This window comes from Typopeltis vanoorti, chromosome 24 (genome assembly GCF_054136105.1).
Source record: "Typopeltis vanoorti isolate ZY-2024b chromosome 24, IOZ_Tvanoo_1.0, whole genome shotgun sequence".
In the NCBI taxonomy this organism is placed as follows: Eukaryota; Metazoa; Arthropoda; class Arachnida; order Uropygi; family Thelyphonidae; genus Typopeltis; species Typopeltis vanoorti.
Window position 1 is genome coordinate 64701392 of NC_143572.1, and position 22014 is coordinate 64723405.

Consider the following 22014-nt stretch of genomic DNA (forward strand, 5'->3'; position numbering starts at 1 on the left):
GTGAGGCTTAGCGACAATAAATCATGGAAAAGGTGAACTTTCTGCCATGGGTTCGATTAACGGAATATTATCAGCACTACAAAAGGATTAAAACAAATTTTAATGCTTCCAATATTTCGTCTCATTCACAAAGACATCTTCAGTGATTACAAAATACTTTTTGTAACAACGTTGCAAATACAATACAACAGTGAGTGAAACTAAAGTCCTATCTAAGTGGTGCGCCCTCTATGAGCGTTCGCAGGTAGCCTAGGATGTAAAGAGGGATCTCTGATAATTAATGTTTCCCAAATTTCGGGAAGTTTTACGCAACCGTATTTGTTTGAATTAGGTTAATTCCTGAGTTCTTTCCCTTTGCTATCAATTCTGGTTATTTTTCTTGGAAGAACAAAATCTACAAACAGATAGAGGGAACTGCCATGGGTTCCTCCCTCTCACCTGCTCTTGCCAATTTTTTACATAGAAAATTTTGAAAAACGAGCCATAGACTTTTCCCCTCTAAAACCTATCTGGCTAAGAAATGTAGATGATGTGTTCTCTATTTGGCCTCATGGCCTAGACACGTTAGACTCCTACCTCAGTCACCTCAATAGTCTACATCCAAGAATCCAGTTTACGATGGAAAAGGAAAATAACAATAGTTTACCCTTCCTGGACACCTTAGTAACGCAACTTCCTAATGGTAACCTTCGTTTCTCTGTATATAGAAAACGTACTCATACAGGCAGATACATTCACAAACTCTCCCACCACAACCTCCTCAGCAATATGGCATTATTAAAACTCTAACCAATAGAGCTCACAATCTTTGTTCCAGTGAAACTGCCCTTTCAATCGAACTGAAACACATCCACAACACCTTCCTTTCCAATGGCTACAATAATTACATGATTTAAAAAATAATCAAGTCTTGCCCCATTCCCCGACCATCTCTTCAGAAGGACATCAGAAATGCCATCACCGTAACTTACATCCGTGGCTACATCAGAAAAAATACCCAGATCGTTAAAAAAGTTCAACCTCCATACAGCTTTTAAACCCTACCGTAAACATGCTATCCTTATCCGTTCCGCCAAAGATCAGCTCCCTCCTCTCTCAGTGCCTGGAGTATATAGAGTACCTTGTACCTGTAAACTGGCTTACTTTGGACAGACAGGCAGACCAGGAACTTTCTGATTAGAAGAACACATGACATACATCTGCAATCACAATTATGGTCAATCTGGCCTTGCAGACCATTTTTTGGATACAACCCATAGGATTTCCTGGAAAAAAACCACCATGATCCACAATAGTAAATTCAAAAAAGAAATATTCTTCTTTGAATCTGAATCTGCACTAAGGAATCAACCTAATTTAAACAAATACGGTTGCATAAAACTTCCCAATATTTGGGAAACCTTAATTATCAGGGATCCCTCTTTACATCCTAGACCACCTTCAAACGCCCATAGAGGGCGCACCACCTAGACAGGATTTTAGTTTCACTCGCTGTTGTATTGTATTTGTGTGTGTTGTTACAAAAAGTATTTTGTAATCCCTGAAGATATCTTTGTGACTGAGACGAAATATTGGAATCATTAAAATTTGTTTAAATCCTTTCTCAGTGCTGATAATATTCCATTAAACCTCCAACATGAATTCTTCACAGCACTTAAGTCTCAACACACGGGTTGGATTAATAGCAAGGCACAGTGAGCATCTATCTCTTGGTTTGCTCATAGCGAAAACAGGAAAATCTTCTTCTATTGGGGAAAATTTACTACATCCAGCAATAAAAGATGTGGAAAGAACTATGTTTGGCAACAAGTTTGACTCATCTTTCAATGACACTGTAGGTCGCAGAATTAATGATATGGCAGGTGACGTAGAATCTCAGTTAAGCGAAAGAGTTAAGAAAAGCCCTTATTATGCATTACAAATAGACGGGACTACTCATGTTGCAGATGATGCGCAGTTAATATGCTACGTAAGATATGCTCATGATAACAACATTCATGACGATATTCTGTTTTGTAGAACTTTGTCATCCCGAACAACTGGAGAAGAAATATTTCACACACTCAATAACTACATAATACACAAAGAGATCCGGTGGGAAAATGTGTGGGTTTCTGTTCGGATGGAGCTCGAGTCCTTATAGGCAGGCATAGTGGAGGGTTGTTTCTATGGTCAAATAAGTGTCTCCAGATATGAATCGGGTATATTGTTTCATACATAAGGAAACGTTGGCCTTCAAAGGAATACCACCAGAATTTAAAACCGTGCTATAGAACGCTGTAAAGCTAGTTAATTTTATTAAGGCTCCACCGTCAAATAACAGGTTATTTTCAGTACTCTGCGATGAAATGGACAGCGAATATATACAACTTTTGCTTCATTCTGAAATTAGCTGGCTTTCCAGGGGAAAAGTACTAACAAGCTTATTTCAGTTAAGGCACGATGTTTTATTGTTTGTAAATGGACGTAATTCTAATTTTGCATCATTCCTTGTTGACGAAGCATGGTTATCATCACAATCCTATCTTTTGAGACATTTTTTTCGAAATTAAATGAGCTAAATCTCTCCTTTCAGGGAAATTCTTTAACCGATCTTGATGCCTACGACAAAATAAACGCATTCGAGGAAAAAAAAGCAACAACTGGTGTTGTGCATTAGTTATGTAAAAGACAGATAATTTGCACCTTTTCCAATATTGGAATCTCTTTTGGTGGAAAATTATATTTTTGTTGATTCTGAGTTTCTGGAAACGGTTTGTGACCATCTCAAAACTCTGAAACAGAATTTTTAAACATATTTTCCGAATAACTTGTATAAGAAATTTCTGTGGGTTCGCGATCCATTTCAGGCTTATAGTCACGAGAACGACCTTTCGTTATTGAAAAACAACCAATTAATTGAGCTTTCAAGTGACAGTGGGCTTAAAATGCAATTCCGTGATCGTGGTTTGGCTCGATTCTGGATCTCGCCTTCCGTGAGAAGTGAATTTCCCGAATTATCTGAAGAAGCACTGAAAATCGTCATGCAGTTTTCTGCAACCTAATCTTTGTGAGTAAGGATTTTCATCGCTCCTTCAAATAAAATCAAAATACAGAAATCGTACTTAGTGTGTGTGCCAATCTTCGAATGAAGTTGACCAATATTGAGCCAGATATCCAGCAACTCTTGCAAAGGCCGAGAAGCTGAACAATCTCATTAAAAATAAGTAGTAACATAATTAATTATATCATATTATTTATTTGGACTACTGTTTCCGATTATTCTTGTTACTGGTTTTGGAATTAATCCATTTTCAAAATTGGAAAAAATCGGGGATGAAACGAAAGTTACGCAAAGTGACGTCACTAGGTGAGGCCTAGCTCTGCTGGCAGGGAGGATAGCTGCTGCGTTCCGTTTAGCGAAGTTCCGTATCTCGTATACGGAATATGCGGCCGAGCACACTGAATCTGTCACATGAAGATAACAACATCCGTACGGTCATGGATTTTACACACAAAAAAACCACACATCACAACATAATGAATACAAGCAGCACCCAGGACGGATATAAATAGAACCACCACACGATTGATGAATCTGCCAGATTGACAATGACCACTGTTGCGACTTTGGATAAAACAGGACGGATATAATGAAAACCACCTTGATAACACGATTAGTACGAATCACATGCGTACAGTATGTACAACATGCGGTCGCTGGCGAGAAAATGCGCCCGATCACGTGGGTGGCACTTTGCGACTGACATCGTGGGTTGGATTGTTTATAGATATCGGGAATGACCTCACATAACAGGATGTCTTAAATTTTTTTTCCTGGTCATGGGAAACTCCTCAGAGAAGTAAGGCGATTTTTATCGGCTGGAAGTGTGTGTGTGTGTGTGTGTGTGTGTGTGTGTGTGTGTGTGTGTGTGTGTGTGTGTGTGTGTGTGTGTGTGTGTGTGTGTGTGTGTGTGTGTGTGTGTGTGTGTGTGCGTGTGTGTGTGTGTGTGTGAATGTGGATGGGGGGCATTAATGGCTTTGGGATGTTCTGAGTGAAATATTTGGGTATGTGCAGGGAATGGTTTGGACAGGACAAGGGATGTCATCCATGATGGAATCCATGGATGTCAAGTTCGCATTCGGTATTATGATGAATGGAGTAAGATAAGAACAATATTTTTCCCTCGTCTCAAAACGCACTTAGCGAATAGAACAGTTTACATGTCGCAAGTCGAATCAGAGAGTGCGTGAAGATAAAAGTTATGAGGCTAGCTTCACGAGCATGGGCAGATGAATGGGGATTACATATAAAATAAAAAAGTTGCTGTGGGTGGATAAATGGGGATTAAAGGTAAACGTGGTTGGCAGATGAATGAAGGTATCAGTGGGATGGCGCTGACATTCTCCATTCATTTGCTCATGATAACATCGGCACTAAAAATGTTGTGGTGGGGTGAACTTAATGAGTGCAGGCACATGAATGGGGATTACATCTAAAATATAAAAGTTGTGTGGACAGATGAATGGGGGATTTCAGCGGGACGGCACATATTACCCATTCATTTGTCCACGGCAAATCGGAACTACTACCTTTATTTGTTTAATAAAAAATAAAAACTTTGTTCAGTGATGATACACTTTTAATCGTTTACTTCCCACTTAATTATGTTTCCATATGTATTTGTAAATGTTTATGTATAGGTAAAATGTATATGTAAATATAATATGTAAATATTGCATATAAATATGTAAATGTAATATGTATATAAATAAACATAAAAACTTATTCTGATTGTAAGACCATCGGTTTAATACAACTATGTACAAGAACGTCGACTAGTTTCACTAGCATGCTGTCTAGCTTTGTCAAGACTAAAAAGGTGAAAGAAAATAATAAATGCAAAAAAAAAAAAAAGAATACAGTAAACCGTTAACAACGGTTAGGCGACCAAATTTGACAGCTCGTATGACAATGTATGCATGAAGCGAGATGTTTCAGTCATTATTGTGAGTATGCGTTACATAGTTTTTCGTGTACTGTAGTTCTGCTATACTTCATGAAGTAATCAGATTTTTCCATGTAGCTTTCAATACTGCTCCTTGATTTCTCAGGTTATTACCTGTTCGTAGGACCACTGCTGCTTCTTTGAAAATTTGGCATCTCTAATCGTCTTCTATATATGGCATTGAGCTGTTTCCAGTTCATTGCGTGGTTAGAAGTTGAGAAGTGATGCGCTAAACCTGAGTTATCTGACCTCTTGTGATTTACATCTCCAACATGTTCTTTCTGTCTAATTTCCAGACTTCTTAAAGTTTGGCCTATGTAGGAAAGTGCACAAGTGCAGGGTATTCTATAAGCCCCTGCATATTTGAAAAAAGGAACGCTGTCTTTAGGGGATCTTAAAAACTGTCTGATGGTTGCAGTCGGTCTAAACACAACTCTGATGTTGCAAGGATTCAAAATTCCAGCAATTTTAGTGGATACTGAGCCAACATAGGGGATGACAAATGAAACGTACTGAGTTGCTATCCTTTGTTGATGGAGGTTATTTTTATAAAGTAATTTGTTGAGCATTTTTTTATAAAGACCAAATTTGAATAGTCTAAATGTAATATGTGTATGTTGTAAATGTATATGTAAATGTTTGAAATCCCCACATGTACATTAAAAAAAATTACATAACTTAGTGGTCCGTAGAATTGTTTTAGGCATTTTTCTGGTCCTTGGGCTTAAAAAAGTTGAGAAATGCTACTCTAGGCTGTTTAAAAAAAAAAGGTCACTCTAAATCTGTCTTTCATCTCCGAGTGGTTATCAAAAGATCTGCACCTTAAGTTCTTAAGTGGTTCTTAAGTTAATCTTCACCATTTTTTCTATTATTTTCATATCTTAGAAATAGTGATTATGAACTACCCTGATTTTTAAAACCCCTTTAGAAATTGATTTTTAAAGATACAAATTTTTATCATAATTACCACAGACGAAAACAAATAAGAAATATTACATAATTTATCATAAAAAATATACATTTTTAAAACTATTTACAAGAGATTTCAACTATTGGTATTATTTTTTGTTCGTTTGTTTTAAGTAATCATTCCCGCATAGATGGAACCACAAAAAATAGAAGAGAAAAAATTACACCACAGAAAAGCATAAAATATTCTTAAAATAAAACATATTTCTTAGACATAATTTTATTTACTTAAGTGATTCCCAAATTAGTGTCGGAGAGGATGTTTAAATAGATAAAGGCTACACCCATCGTTATTATTTTTAATTGTATGCACAGTAATGAGAAAATGGGTTCAAAAGCATAACACATTTTCAAAATATAAACATAAAAAACTTCCTTTGTATCAACTAATTACTAACAGAAATTCTAACAAAATTTAACGATATATAACTAATTCTAAACAGTTAAACATACGCGTCTACCAGGGTTACCATTCAGTGAACTATATACCGTATTTACTCGAAAATAATTCGCATGTTTTTCCTGAAAATTGTAGTTAAAAAATCGCGGAGCAAAATATATGCGGGAATTTTGGGAAACTAAAGAAGTGTTTCAGGAGAAATCTAAATTGACTTTTATAATTGAATATAGAGGATCTGCGGGCTCAGTCGGTATAGGCGATGTGTTTGGTCAGAAAGACCTGAGTTCGATTTCTGTCCAAGACGTGAGTAAGTTTTATCTGGTCTATTCCAACTAAAGATGAGTTAGCCTGTCTGATACGGACGTAGAGGGTTTTGTTCAGCAGGAAACTCTTTCGTCCCTCAGAACAGGCAAACTGACCTCGTCAAGATAACAAATTTACAGTCATAAAATACATATACTTAATCCCTCATTAACAAGTTTAACTTGTCCTAACGGACGGGGAATAAAGGGGGGGAATGAAAAATGAATGGCTCACATTATTTATAAAATGAATGCATTTATTAATATCAAAATTATTAACGTGATCGGCCGCTCACATTCATCACGCAATATATTTGAATCTTTAGCGACAAGGCTTCTGTAATTAAATTAAAACAAACAGTCTTGTTATTGCTTGTCCTTTTATCATTTCGGAATCATAAGAGCACCATGATTTTTTAAAAAAAAAACTGAAAATGGGTATGACTTGCCAAGAATGTCCTATTCGCTTTCGTTGCTTCCTGGATCGAGAGCAGTTTCCTCGTGTGCATTGCACCCAAACAGTGCCATCTTCGGTCAATCCAGACATGCCAGTGTTTTAAAAACAAAAACTCTTGGCAATTATTGCACAACGGTTGTAATGATGTGCTCTTAATCTTCCCTGCTGGAGTAAGATCATACCCGCCAGCTGTCGTCCATTCCATGTAGAAGTTTAGAACGGAGTCCTTGAACAGTTCGTTGACCAATACGTCCAAGAGCAGTAGACAAGGTGTAAGACCAACAGGAATAATGGCCACATCGTTCTTCACATACGATTTTTTTTTTTTTTTTTTTTGCTATTTCTGCCATAACAACATGCACTATCTATTTCTTAAAGTTTTAACCATTCTTCGCGTCGAGGTATATGCGAAACTTTTTAATTTGTTTTTTTTTCATAAAGTAAAATCAAAGGTGCGAGATATACGCGAAGGCGAGTTATATTCGAGTAAATACGGTATAGTTCGCCCACCGTTTGTAGGTTCCTGCTTCGCGTCTTTCCAAGAATAGTCGATTCATGCTCAAGGGGAGAAAGAAATGAAGGACGTCCGAACTGGTCCAACACGCGAAATCACGTGCTTTATAGTCACAATTTTCCAACTGATTATTGTAGTTAACATAGTTAACTACAATAATCATAAAAGAGAAGTTAATTTTCCGACCGGTAATAATAAACAACTCATCCCACTATACGGATTGATTACCCTATTATCGGAATGGATTCTTCTTTTTCTGAGATGCGCAGAAGTGTCGAAGGATCTCTAATCTGTGGGCGAACTATAATAGTCCAATGATGGATGAACTCTACGTGATATGTTTCTTACGTTAGTTTTTCAAACAAATAAAGAATGATTCCGATGTCTTATTTCAACACAGAACAGCTAATTTCTCTTCCATTTCAAATAAGAGCTACAACAAGCTTATTTCATTCTATAAAATCATTCGAATTCTCTTTTTCTCTCTAAATATGTAACGCATTTCTTTAAACAATCATGAAAAAAAAGAAAAGTGCCAACAACCAATCACTTACTATAAGTATTTACCTACCTCTGACCCTTGATCGTCTCTTAAAGTAGGCTGACTGAGAAGTAGGAGCGAGATTGTACGTACTTCAATGACTAGCACAAATGCAGAAGGCCAACTGTTATCATCGATGTTGAAAGAACCGGTTGTTATGAGGAAACATGTCACGTGATAATCTCAATTACAGCAAAGAAAATGACTGGTATTCGAATATGGGATATTTGTCTTTTTTGCCGCAGAAACGCACTTAAGGACAATTGACATCCAATATTTATAAAGCTTATGTGCTCATGAGTGAAGAAATTAAAATAATCCACTACGATATCAATGATAACTAGAAAAATTTGGGCAGAAACTTTTATTAATCTAAAGTAAAGTATTCCTTTATTACGAAAATTTCAGTTTGCTTGATTGGAATTAAAGCAGAAGCAACTAATCATGAGGATTCGGTGTATTATGTCTGTTATTAGATGTTGTCTCAGGTTACTTTACTGTTGAAGGATTATTATTTTCCCTAATGTTTTTGATATACGTGGCTTGCATACCGAGAAGTGTTTTCTATTCGTTTTTCAATACCTCACTTGAAAAATAATTTATCAAATTTATTTTGCAATAAAATCTGCTTTGGTTGTATCTTCCGATAGAGCTCTTCATTTGAGATTTTCTATACCCATCCTACTCTTAGAATCTTCCTGTAACAAGTTCTTTCAAATGCCAAAATTCTTTTCCTTGATTCCTTATTTATTACCCATGTTTCAGATCCATACAATACACCGCTAAAGATGGATGTTACTAGTTCTTTTAGTTTTGTTTGCAGGCTGATCACTTTACTTTTCCAGATGTTATCCATTGCCTTCAGATTTGTTCTTCCCTTTGCAATCCTGATCTTTATTTCTTTTTTTTAACAGTCCAAGTCATATGTCATTTTACTTCCCAAATATGTGAATTGTTCTACATTTTCTATATCAATTCCCCCAGAACTACCTTTTGTTTCGTGTTCTTCTCAACAAATACCACTGTCTTTGTTTTCTCCAAGTTCATAACAAGTCTAAATCTCTTCCTTATTTCCTTTCTTTTATGATGTCAGTAATATCAATTTCACCCACTCCTTTGGTATTTTTGTTTCCTTCCATGGCGCATTACATAGTTGACGCATTTCTGTAGCCATACTGTCGCCACCATGTTTAAAGATTTCTCTAGTGATTTTATTACGGGAACTCTTGTTGTATTTTAGCCATCCTATTGCTTTTCCTACCTGTCCTCTTAAAATGTCCATGTTATACTCATTATCTGGAGGTGATATCTGCTTCAATTCTTTAATTAGTTCTTCAACTCCATCGAAATCTAGTTTTTCTTCATATAGCTCACTACAGAATCTTGTCCGCCGCTGTGCAATTTTATCTTTATTCATCAACACTTTGCCTTTTTTTTCATCTTTTATTGTATTTATTTTGGTTACCACCTTCTGTTAATGGTTCCAATCATGTTGTACACCTCCCTAATTTTGTGCAACCCATAGTACTTTTCTATATTATTGCATTGAGTTTCTAATCTGTTCATTGTATCCATTCTGACTGCTTTTTTCACCTCATTACTCTTTCTTCTATATCGCTCCTCTATTTATTCTGATGTATCCTTCTTATGTTTAACACTCTCTTATCTTGTACTAACTTCAGTATTTCCTGTCTAATCTACATGTTCTTGATCTCCTCTTCTTCTGTAAGGTTTCATCAACTGCGTCTTCTATAGATCATTACTCCTGTCACTCTTAGATTCGATTTTTTGTACACTTTCTACACTCTTTTTGCTGGAATCTTGTGTTACAGACCATCATTTCGTAGTCCACTGCAAATTCTAACATTTTATCACCTCGTTCGCTTCTTTCTCCAAAACAGTATTTTCCCATGACGTTTTCTCAACCATTCTTTTCTATCCAAACTTTGGCACAGCAAAGGAGAAGAAACCTCCACTTCCATTGAGGTGCACACACACCTACATACTGATTCATTCCTATGCTTATTGCTTTACAAAAATATTTGGGTAAAAATAAGATTTCCTGCTTAGAACATTTAGGAAATGTACAGCTGTTATCGATTTTTATTTATTCATTATTTTTGTGCATGTATGTGTGCGCAGCTCAGTGGAAGTGGAGGTTTCATCCTCTGTGCCCGTGTCTCCCCCTCCTATCACAGACTCTAGCTTAAGTCTAGTCTTCGTCTACAGGAACTTGTTCTTAGATTTTCTGGAACCTGTTCTCAAGATAGTCGATTTTTTGCACAGGCAAACTGCTTTCTTCTCCCAGGAATCCGAATAAAATCCCAAAAATACTTTCTAGAGCTTGAGTCTGTGTTAGGAAAGGGGGGGGGGGAAGAGCACAAGATCAAACCTCCACTTCCACTGAGCTGCACGCACATATACAAAAATAATGAATAAATAAAAAACCGATAACAGCTATACATTTTTTAAACGTTCTAAGCAGGAAATCTTATTTTTTCCTAAATATTTTTGTAAATCAATACATAACGTTTCTCCATCGCTGAAGTTCAGTGCATTCCTATGGCACTGGATAAAATGCGATAATTCCTGAACCTTACCTAGCATTTATTTCTAGGGTTCATATGCCTTCTTCAAATTGCAGGGATAAAAACTAGGCAATTTTTCATTGAGAAATTGTTTTACTTATGTTTCCCCCAAAGATCGATTACTCAAAAATTTCTGAAAATCTATTACTTGACTAAAGTTAAACGCTTGGCGAGTATTTTTCTTCAGGAAACAGGACATCAAAGGTGGTACATGAGTTTGTTTTGTAACAGCAAAATTTTTATATGACTGTAGTTCACCATTTATGAGAAATATAATTTACTTCAGCTTCCTTTAAACATTTCAGGTGGGTATAACATTTGCAGTAGTGTGTGATTCGCATCTCACTGTGAGCCTGGATAGTTGTCATGGACATTGGGGGATGAATTGCAACATGCAATGCAAGACCGTTAGTTTTCTTATTAGAGGCCTGTAATAGCATGAACAGTTTCATATTTGGTTAGATGTAGTTTCCAGGTTATCCAATCATTATGTTCTAATGTACAATCATCCCTAAAGTATTTTGTAAACTTTCTATAAGCGTCCTTTCTTTCGCGTACTCTTCGAATTTGCAAATCAGCCTCTAAGGTTGCACTCTATTTTCAAACTTCATTATCCCACCCCATCATGTTTGCATATTTGAGTAAACAGATCAAATCTGGGTTGACGTCGATCCTTTTTGGAAATATTTCATTGGGATACTTATTATTTCCTATGCACCACGAAAAGGTGAGGACTGGACATTAGGTCAGAAGCCCTGGTTGGTTCTCCGCATTTCTTTAAAGGCTATGTGCATTTTAGTCTTCTCTCTTCTGATCTTTAAAATTGTTTTTGCCTATAAAGAATTGAAGTCAAGTTGAAATGCAAGTAATAATAATTTTATGATCCCCCCCCCCAAACACACACCAAGAAGTAATTTTTCTTCTAATACCTGGCTGCAATGGCGGAACCACAACGACAATGGAAGAAACTAGTTGATTATGGTCGTTTGAAAACTTAGCAGTTGGTAGTGATTATTCATAGCAGTGCTTCACAGTATCACCAACACTAACAGAACAAAATAAAGAGTTTATTAAGCTTATTTATATTTGACTATTTTTAACTATCTTCAGAGCACAAACTGCAGCTACTGTGAAACATACCACTCACTCAAGTAGATTGATAGAAGGAAACAGTTCAAATTAACTAAAAAGGAACTAATGTTCTGAGATGAAATGAAGTCAATTCAAAGCAATCAGGCTAAATGTGCTCTGCAAATCATTCTCTCCCAGATTTTTGGCAAATGGATTTAGCCAAACTCACTGAATTCGAAGAGTGTTTCATATCTGAGACAGATGTCAGTAATAGCCTACTCATCTGTGTTGAAGAATATCCACTATTTTACTTGACCCATGGAGCTACACTCTCTTCCTTCCATGTGTTGACATAAAAATGCTAAGTGGGGATATTAATCACTTTTATGTTTCATTTTCTGGTTGGATTGTGTTTAGTCTTATCCAAACATTTTCACTGAATCTTCTTCTTCTTTTCTTCTTCTTCTGCTGCAACTTCTCCCACTTAAGTAGGGGTCACTGTTGATGATGAGTCTCCTCCACATCCTACTATCTTGGGCTGTCACCACATCCAAGTTCTTCATCCTCAAGTCCTCTTCTACCAGCTTGCTCCATCTCTTCTTTGGCATTTTCACTGAATGCATAATAATAATCCATAATACATACATGCTCTTAAGGCCTGTGGCAGCACAGTGGTAAAAAACACTGATCAGGCATGAAATCAGGAATACATATCCATACTTGAAGTAGAAAAAAGCCATCAAAAGTCTGAAATGTGGAAATTAAGTGCGAGTAGATGATATTCGACCAGAAATGCTGAAGTATGGTGGTATAAAAGTCTCACAGTGGCTGCACTGCATAGTTCAGAAAGCCTGGACAGAGGGACGAATTCCCGATGATTGGAGTAGAGCTCTCATAGTACCCATATATAAAAACGGAAATAAAAACTGAATGTGAGAATTACAGAGGTATTTCCCTGCTATGTGTTCCTGGTAGGATTTATGCAGGTATACTTGAGAAACAGCTGAGAAGGATGGTGGAAGAGAAGCTTGGTAAAGAACAAGCTGGATTCACACATAGTGGCTATCATGATGGGATTTTCACTTTATGAAAAATTGTTGAGAAATCATGGGAATTTAACAAACATCTGTATTTAAGTCTTGTAGATCTGGAAAAGGCATATGACAAGGTGTGAAGAGAGAAGCTATTCAAAACGTTATGGCTGTATGGTATCAGTGGGGCATTATATCAAGCAAAAAAAATAATAATAAGTGAGCAGTTAGAATAGAAGGAAGTACAGGAAGATGGTTTAATGTTAAATCTGGTGTGAGACAAGGATGTACATTATCCCCTCTGTTATTCATTATCTATATGATCACATTATGAAGGAAAGTGACATTAAACGTGATATCAAAATCGGAGATTTAATCTCAGCTCTTTGCTTTATGCGGATGATGTTATACTTCTAAATAAATCCACTACAAATCTGCAAGTTTCCGTGACTAAATTGAATAACTGTTGTAATAGATATGGTACGAAGGTCAGCATAACAAGACAAAGACAATGAAAATAGGCAGAAGCATTGAAAATATCAACTGCATTGTGAATGGAGAAACTGTAGAACACAGTGGTGCACCCAAAGGGGGGAAGCGGTCCTGCCCCCCAATAAAAAGGAAAAAAACATTAGAAAAATTTCCAAAAATCTCTTCCCAATTAATAAAATTAATTAATTTTTTTTATGTTGTGTCGGGTCTTCTATTTCTATACTACTCATGAATTAGCAATCATTGCAGATGCTCACTATGCGATGCGTAGTGTGTATTCTCAAATCGTCTGCTCAACTCGTCCCCCCCCCCATCCAAGATTAAACCCTGAGTGCGCTACTGATAGAACAAGAAAAACATTTCGGCTACTTAGGTGCGATTTTTAGTGAAGATGGTAAATTAAATATGGAAATAGACAACAAAATCATCAAAGCTGGTATGGTACGAAGTCAACTGAATAAATGTATATGGAATAAGACAGCAATTAGCCAAAATACTAAATTAGCTGTATACAAGACAGTGTTCAAACCATATTTTAACTTATGAATCTGAGTGCTGGGTCAGAAGTAAAACACTTGACCAAAGAGTAGAGACCGCAGATATGAGAGTCCTGAGAAAGATTAGGGGTATGAATAGATGGCATCAATGGCAATATCATATTAAAAACGAGGATATCAGGAAAGAACTTGACATTGTCAGCATCCAGAAATGCGTTAGCAGAGTTAATCTCAGGTGGTATGGTCACTTAAACAGAATGGGAGAGGAAAAAGACTAGCAAAACAAGTGTTCTCTGCCAGGTTAGCAGGAAAAAGACCCAGAAGAAGACGAAGATATATGTAGATTTATACATAAAAAGTTCCGTAGAAGACAGAAATATAAAATCTGATAATGTTGGCGTCTTAACAGGTGACAGACTGATTTGGAGGAAAATCCTAGATAGGAAGTTAGAGGTGATGTACGTTTTTCATAGTACTGTCCATATCATGCACACGCGCCTTAGGTTAAATGTCAGGAATTTGATGATAATGATGTATATTTTTCATTGGTAGGGAATTTCAACAATCGTAGTAGTAGTAGTAAGTTGATCATATTAACTATATTTCTCAAATCTTTGGTTAACCCAGATATATGATACGTGTTGAGTGAATCAATGTTTTCTGAGAAGATACATCAAGTGTGCTTGAGAGATTTTGCCATTATTGTTAAAACAATCAATTTCATGACCTTAACTTAGAGGAAAAGGAAAGGAAACTTAATTGAACATTAAAGTTAGTTCATGGATAATATCTGAATTTCACTGCATTTGGTTGAGTCAGAGCATAACATAATCAAAACTTAGCAAAATCGCAAAGAATTCATTTTCACAGTTATGATGAAGAGCATATAGAAAAGCTTTTCAGTTGATTGTGAAGAGATTATTTAGATCATTTTAAGAATGAAATTAGAAATCAAAACTCAGACCCAACAGCAGAGAATTGATCATTGTAAAATCTGTTATGTGCATGTTTTACTGATTATTTGAATATCAATGGGCTGCATAACATTGTGAAATTCATTCTAATGTCAGTAATTTGTAATTTTATCAATTTATTTATTTTAATCTGCATAAAAGGTTGCAAGTTAATCTTAATACCATAGATGGACTAAGTGTTAGATACTGATACCAAATCAGCAAACTGAACATTAGCTAATTTTAATGCTTTTTATTAAATATAGTGAAGAGTTAGTTACAAATCATTAACATGCAAATGGTACTGAACATATTGGCATTCTTACTAATATTAAAGTATCATTTATTGTAGTTTAACATCAAAATTTATTTAAATTATAGGCAGATGATGATAAGGCACTTCTGTTGTACAATAATGTTCGCTGACTCAGCAGAAGTCAATTTTTAGAAAGATTTCTTGTATCAATTAACGATATAAAAATTTTATATGATGAAAAAGGAGATATTTATCCACAATTGAGTGATAAAAGATGGTTGTTATACACTTATCATTTTAGTAGATTTCTGTACGAAATTAAGCAATTTAAATTTAGAGTTACAAGGTAGAGATAAAAATTTAATTGACATGTTGAGTTCAATAAAAACTTTCCAACAATACTTACTTTTATTAAAGAAAAATATAAATGACCGCGAATTTAAACACCTCCCATATTTATTAAAATTTTTTGAACAAAATCGAGAAATGCTTCGCTATGATTTAAAAGAATTTATTCGTGAAATAGAATTAGTTGAGGAAGAAATAAATTCAAGATTTAAAGATTTTAATAAAACTGAAATTTTATTAAAATTTAATTTTAATAAAAATTTGATTATTGATAAATAATTGCATCTTTTATCAATAATCCATTTCAAGAAAACTTGAACATCACAGAAATTTCAAATAAAATTAGTGGGCTGTTTGGTATAAACCAAGCTGAAGTAGAACTTGAGATAATAATATTATAATAATAAACTTGAGATAATATTAACTATTGCGTGAAAAATTCTGTCGTGTTTCGGATCGACATACTTGTCAGAATCCGCTTTTTCAAATATGACGGTCATAAAAAATCAATTAAGAAACCAAATTACAAATGATCATTTGGATGATTGTCTGCGATTGGCCACTTCTTCATATCAACTTGACTCTGAAAGTATTGTGAGGTCCAAACAATGCCAAATTTCACATTAACGTTTTTTTTTTTTTTCTTAATCAGCCAGCATTTCCTGTAACTTGTGAGTTTGTAATCAATGTGTTGTTTTTTCTAACTTTGGTTTTCCAAAATAGAGAAATAAATATTTTATTCCAATATATTTGTTGTTGTTTTTTGTTGTATTAAAATATTTGTTATATTTTAATTTTAATTTTTAAATAATTACAAGTGAAAAATAAATTTTTAAATACACAAATAAAGTTTTTATTTGTGTTTTTTTTAGTTGTTTATTTGTGCATAATCAGATATCAGATTGGGGGAACGTGATCTATTTAAGAGAGTAGATCGCCGAATAACTTTTTATAGAAAAGTAACTCGCGTAGTAAAAAAAGGTTGAACACCGCTATCATAGTGTATCCATTTCCTTTATCCAACTTGGCTATATGTTATAAATTATGAGCAAACTGATAAAATACCTTCCTTTAGTAAGCCTATGCTGTTCGTTGCAGAGTATAGATTGTCTACCCATTTCTGTATGCAACTTCTCTAAAATCGCTAAGGACAGTAATTAGATACATCAGTTTTAACACCTCTTTTGTACAATGGAACAATCACACATTCCTTCCATTCCTACAGTAACATTCCTAAGCAGAGATTCAAGTTATACAAAAACGTGAAAACTCTAGCCGATCATATGAACATTCCTTTAGCAAATGTGCTGATATTCCATCTCTCTCTCTCTCTCTCTCTCTCTCTCTCTCTCTCTCTCTCTCTCTCTCTCTCTCTCTCTCTCTCTCTCTCTCTCTCTCTTTCTCTCTCTCTATAAATTAAAGATGCCAAGAAATTATATTCTTGGTTTAATCCTTTATCTAGGGCCATCGCCAGATTAGATCGCGCCCTGAGGCAAACGTTTAAATATCGCCTCTGATGGATTATAAGACAAAAATATAAGAACATCTCCAATATGCTATTTTGTTTTTATTATAAGAGAAGCATTAATGGAAAACGATTACATAATAATATTAATTAAATGTTTGCTCTACGGAGGCTATCGCACAATAAAACTGTATATAAGCTCTTGTAAATTAAAATTATAAGCTATGTCCGCCTCTATCGATATAGTTGCTAGACAAACCAACCTTTTTTGTGTCATTGCTGTTCGCAAATAATTTTTAATCAGTTTACGCTTGAAAAAACTTCTTTCCGCACTTGGTGCGCTAACAGGAATTGTTAGCGTAACGACGGAGCCTACTGCAATATGGCTGAACGAGAGCCCTTAAGCCGCGCCGTAAGGCAGGCTGCCTCTGTGCTACACCGTGTCGACAGTACTACCTTTATCCAGTGTAAACAAACAAAGTTTGCACGTGAAATCACTTCACAACTGGGCTACTTGTACTGTATATAGAGACTAATGACTTCACATCAATTGCCTTAGTATCCCATAATGCTAAGCACATATCCGTATGGACATGTACAATGCTAAGCATTATGAGAATGGCAACAACCCAGACTGGTTCTGTCCTTTATTGCCATGTGGTTCTTTTTCTGGCCATTTGTGTCATCTGTCTGAAGTTCAATAATTGTGACCCTTCCTTCAAAGACTGTAGCTAAGTTCTTTTTGGTTTGCGTCTTGATCGTCTTCATCTAATGATAGCATTCAATACTATAGTTGGCAATGTGTAAAAGGACATTCTCTGAAGGTGTCCAAACCATCTTAATTACTGTGTAAGAATTATAGCTATGATATGTTCACTATAGTTTAAATCGTGTTTGAATTGCTCATTTGTTTTGTGTTCTGACCAATGAGTCATTTATTTTTCTTAAGCATTTCGTTTCGAATGCTCCTGTTGGCTGTATTTTCTTTCAGATTGAGTATCCATGTCTCTCCTCCATAAGGTTTCTCAAACTAAAACTCCATGGAGTTTTAGTTTGAGGCTTTTGGAGATGCAGTTATTTTTCCTTTTTTATTTTTCTAGTTTAATCATCTCAGACCATCTTTTGCTAAGTCTGCCTTTTACTGTTTCTAGGTTGTGAGTAATGTAATTTAAGTACGTAAATCTAAATTTACGTACTTTAATCTATTTGTATATTATAGATCTGGTCTAATAACTTGATATACAGTACCTCTTTACAAAGATTACATTTATATTTAACCAAGGAGAAACTATTTATCTAAATCATGCTAGGACCATATATGGGAAATTGATTATGGCAATCCTTGAACCTTTCTCTAGAATAAATTAAAGAAACAAAAAAAGTAACCTTTTTCAAGCGGTAATGTAGAAAAACATGGGAGTTTTCCAAAACCGAGTGAAGACCAGATGAGAGCAGTTAAAAGATTGAATACTCAGTATCACCAAACATCCATAGCGCATAAAAAATAAATAAAAAAATCAGGTAAATTTACATCCAGTAAATTCACAAAAGTAATAATATAAAACACTTCAGGAAAACAAATTTCTTTATGTTTATTTTTTACTTTTAACTTAAAATGTATACAACCGTACATTTTCATGTTCAATACAATTGGCCAAGAATTCATTTAATTTGGAAGACGTCTTTATTTCTAATTTCAACTGTACAAAAATAGCACAAAGTTAAACTCAACTGTACAATAACATTTTTAAGGACTTGTCCAGACGGAATGTTTCGAATCTTTCTTTTCACAATGACTGTTGGTCTCTGAAATAAGAAATGTCACCATAACTTATAATATTCAGAAACTCTTTATATTCAAATAGTGATATCACTTCATTTCGCAAAGTGTTACATTATATATAATGAAATTCAACAAGAAGGATATCGATTTAGTCTAAACAGCTGGGTTTTTCTTCTTTTCTTTTCTTTTTTTTTCTTTTTTTTTTTTAATATTATATAATTTAAGAATGGATATTTTTTCCCCGGCACATTAAGATTTTTGGTGAGTACTTCAGTAAGATACTGTATTATGTTGAATTTTTGGTTTACAAATTGTTATTTAAGAGTAATAAACGTTTCAAAATTAATATAAATAATCAAAATTCATGTATTTGTATAGTATATTGATTTGTAATAAGAAAAAGAAATTGTTATAAAATACATGCAAAATTAAAAATCATAATAATTAATTTGTTTCCTGCTGTTTTCCCAGACGAATTCCATCACGCCAACATTCCATTCTTCCTGCTCTCTATGCCCTATTAACATAATGTCCCGCATAAAGGAATTGGTTCATGAAAGTCTCTTCCAATATTCTCTATAATTTAGAGAATATTGGAAGGATTATAAACTATTAGCTTGGATAACAGAAGGGCTGACTTTCAGATATCAAAAAGTGAAGTATGGGGATGTGAATGTGAATGTGCAAGATTCAAGATAACCAGTGGTGTGACCAAGGATCAGCTACTGGTACACTGCTTTTCATTCTTCATTTAATGCCAATGGGAAAGATCTGACAGGAGACAGAGAAGTTTGCTGATGGTGGAAAAATAGCAGAGTAATCCAGGCTTACTAACATTCTGCACGCGAAGAAATATCTGAATAGTCTAAATTTATGGGCTGGACAAAACGGCTGTTCAGTTCAATATGAATAACTTAAGTTATGCACTTTGGCATAATGTGTTATCCAATTTCGTATTTTATTGGCAGGATTATGGTAAAAGAAACTGATTGCGTTAGGAATCTTGGAGTTTTAATAGATAGAAAGATATTAGGTTACCAAGTAATTTTATAAGCTTGGTTATTTAACTCCTAATCCCAAGTAAGCAAACAATTAAGTTTGCGCCTGAAACATAGTTCAAATCTGAAGATGGTACAACACTAGGGCAACTCATTGTAAAGGTGGGTAAAGTTCTGATCACTATTCTTAGTATTTTCCCATAATGTAAAGCACACCTCACTAAAAGATGTATATACTGCAATATATTATGGGTTGGGTCACTACCCAGACCGGTTTCAACCTTTTTTTGAAGTCTCCTCAGTGAGTAGCTAGACCCTAAATACCAAGGTTTTAGTAATACAGAGCTTATCAACTTTACCTATGCAAGTTGCTACAAGGTGTTTTTATTTTTAATAAGAATATCTGGAAGAGATATAGATGTAATTAATTTTTTAACTTGAGGATACTGTATATTAGGGTTACCAAGTAATTTTATAAGCTTGGTTATTTAACTCCTAATCCCAAGTAAGCAAACAATTAAGTTTGCGCCTGAAACATAGTTCAAGTCTAAAGCTGGTACAAAATTAATTACACACACACACAAACATATATATATATATACAGGGTGTTCGGGATAAATTTGACATATTTATAATTAATTATATTTTTCTGTAAGTTACATGTATTAACACACACTTCTCTTCATTTAAAAGTTTGGACCCTTCTTCATTCATATACAAGATGTCAGAAAGGATGGATAGCTGGAACCCACCTGAATCATGGAAGAGAATAACTTGTATCATGATGATTCGTGCCCGCCATCAAAATAAGGATATTACGACTGCTGCCCAATGCTCCCTGAATACAGTAAAAACAATCAGGCATGAACTAGAGACTTGCAATGGTGACTACGAAGATGTAGCAAGAAGAAAGATCCCTAGCAGACGATCTGATTGCGTTCGTACAGCAGAATTCCTCGCAAATCTGCAGGAACAGGTGTTGAAGAACCCTGGCATTGGAATTCGGGCTTTGTTCGTGGAGTTGCTAACTGTAGTCAAGCCCTGGATAACAAGGGTAGCCAATGGTAGGCCGTATGTATGGCAGCAGGATTCGGCCCCTTGCCACACCTCTGGGAAAAGTCAAAAATGGTTGTCTGAAAATTTCTACGACTTCACCAGTCCAAATGTTTGGCCTCCAAACTCCCCAGACCTTAACCCCATGGATTATTTTGTATGGGGCGCAGTTGAAAAAGACACCAATCGCACTTCCAGTAATACAAAAGCCCAGTTAATGGATAAAATTAAAACAGTTTTTGCGGCCCTTCCCAGGGAGACTGTAGCATCAGCTTGTTCGAGGTTCCGAAGCAGAATTGAAGCTGTGATCGATGCTAATGGTGGTTATTTTGAGTAAATCTTGTTGATAGTATTGTAATTAACTCTGCCTGTAATGTTTTTTGTCAATTCATTAAATTTAATAGATACAAAGAAGATTTTCTTTTTCCTTACGAAACTGTCAAATTTATCCCGAACACCCTGTATATATGTAGAGAGAGAGAGAGAGAGAGAGAGAGAGAGAGAGAAATAGTGTATTGGGAATGAAGTCTGATAAAAAGAAATGATAGAGTTGTAGCTGTCATTTTTCTCGATGAGTTTCTGACTATCTGAGGATATCTGGTAATAATAATAATAATAATAATAATAATAATAATAATAATAATAATAATAATAATAATAATAGCATTCGGGGGGAAAATATTTTAGACACAAACATTAAGGAAAAATGCCAAAACTACACAATTATGTAAACAGAATTAGTAATACTGTTCATAAATACCTTGTGTTTTTAAATAAATATCAAAATAGATCTTTTTTATGACAATGAAACCAAAACAAGATTTCACGATACTTGGTGTTCAGAGGAATAGAGCGATCTGGGAACTCCATTCTTGAAAAAGAAAACTTTTTTTTTTGAAGTTTTGATGTAGAGGAGCCTGATTGTTTCATTACCTGTGGAATTAACACTTAACCACATTGAAAAGGTAAAATATTTAATTACCTAAGCTAGTTATCAAACACGCCGTGGATTGCTTTCTCAGAAATTAAGGATTCAAGTCAATGCTATTGGTGTCATACATTTTCATATCACTTTGCTTATTTACTAATATACCGGATGATTTTCGAATTTTCCTATGGACATCGTACAGTCATTCTGTTTAGCCTTAACACAGGATATATCATTTGAAAGGATAATATTTTGAATTGGTTCAAAAAGCCGCCATGGGAAATCCATTATCTCCTATTCTAGTAAAATCTTATGTATTCCTTCAAAACTATCTGGTACATCAATTAGGTGTTTTCTTTTGTTAATATATAGTAATAGAC

General features: G+C 34.9%; 1 protein-coding gene across 1 annotated transcript in view; it reads right to left on the reverse strand.

Annotated features, from left to right (window-relative positions):
- Positions 1 to 22014, reverse strand: part of LOC150093330 (uncharacterized) — a 106005-nt gene that overhangs the window by 19800 nt on the left and 64191 nt on the right. The window contains exon 6 of the mRNA XM_090413598.1: positions 9433 to 9564. Coding sequence (XP_090269724.1) covers positions 9433 to 9564 — 132 coding nt within the window. The remainder of the gene's footprint in view (positions 1 to 9432; positions 9565 to 22014) is intronic.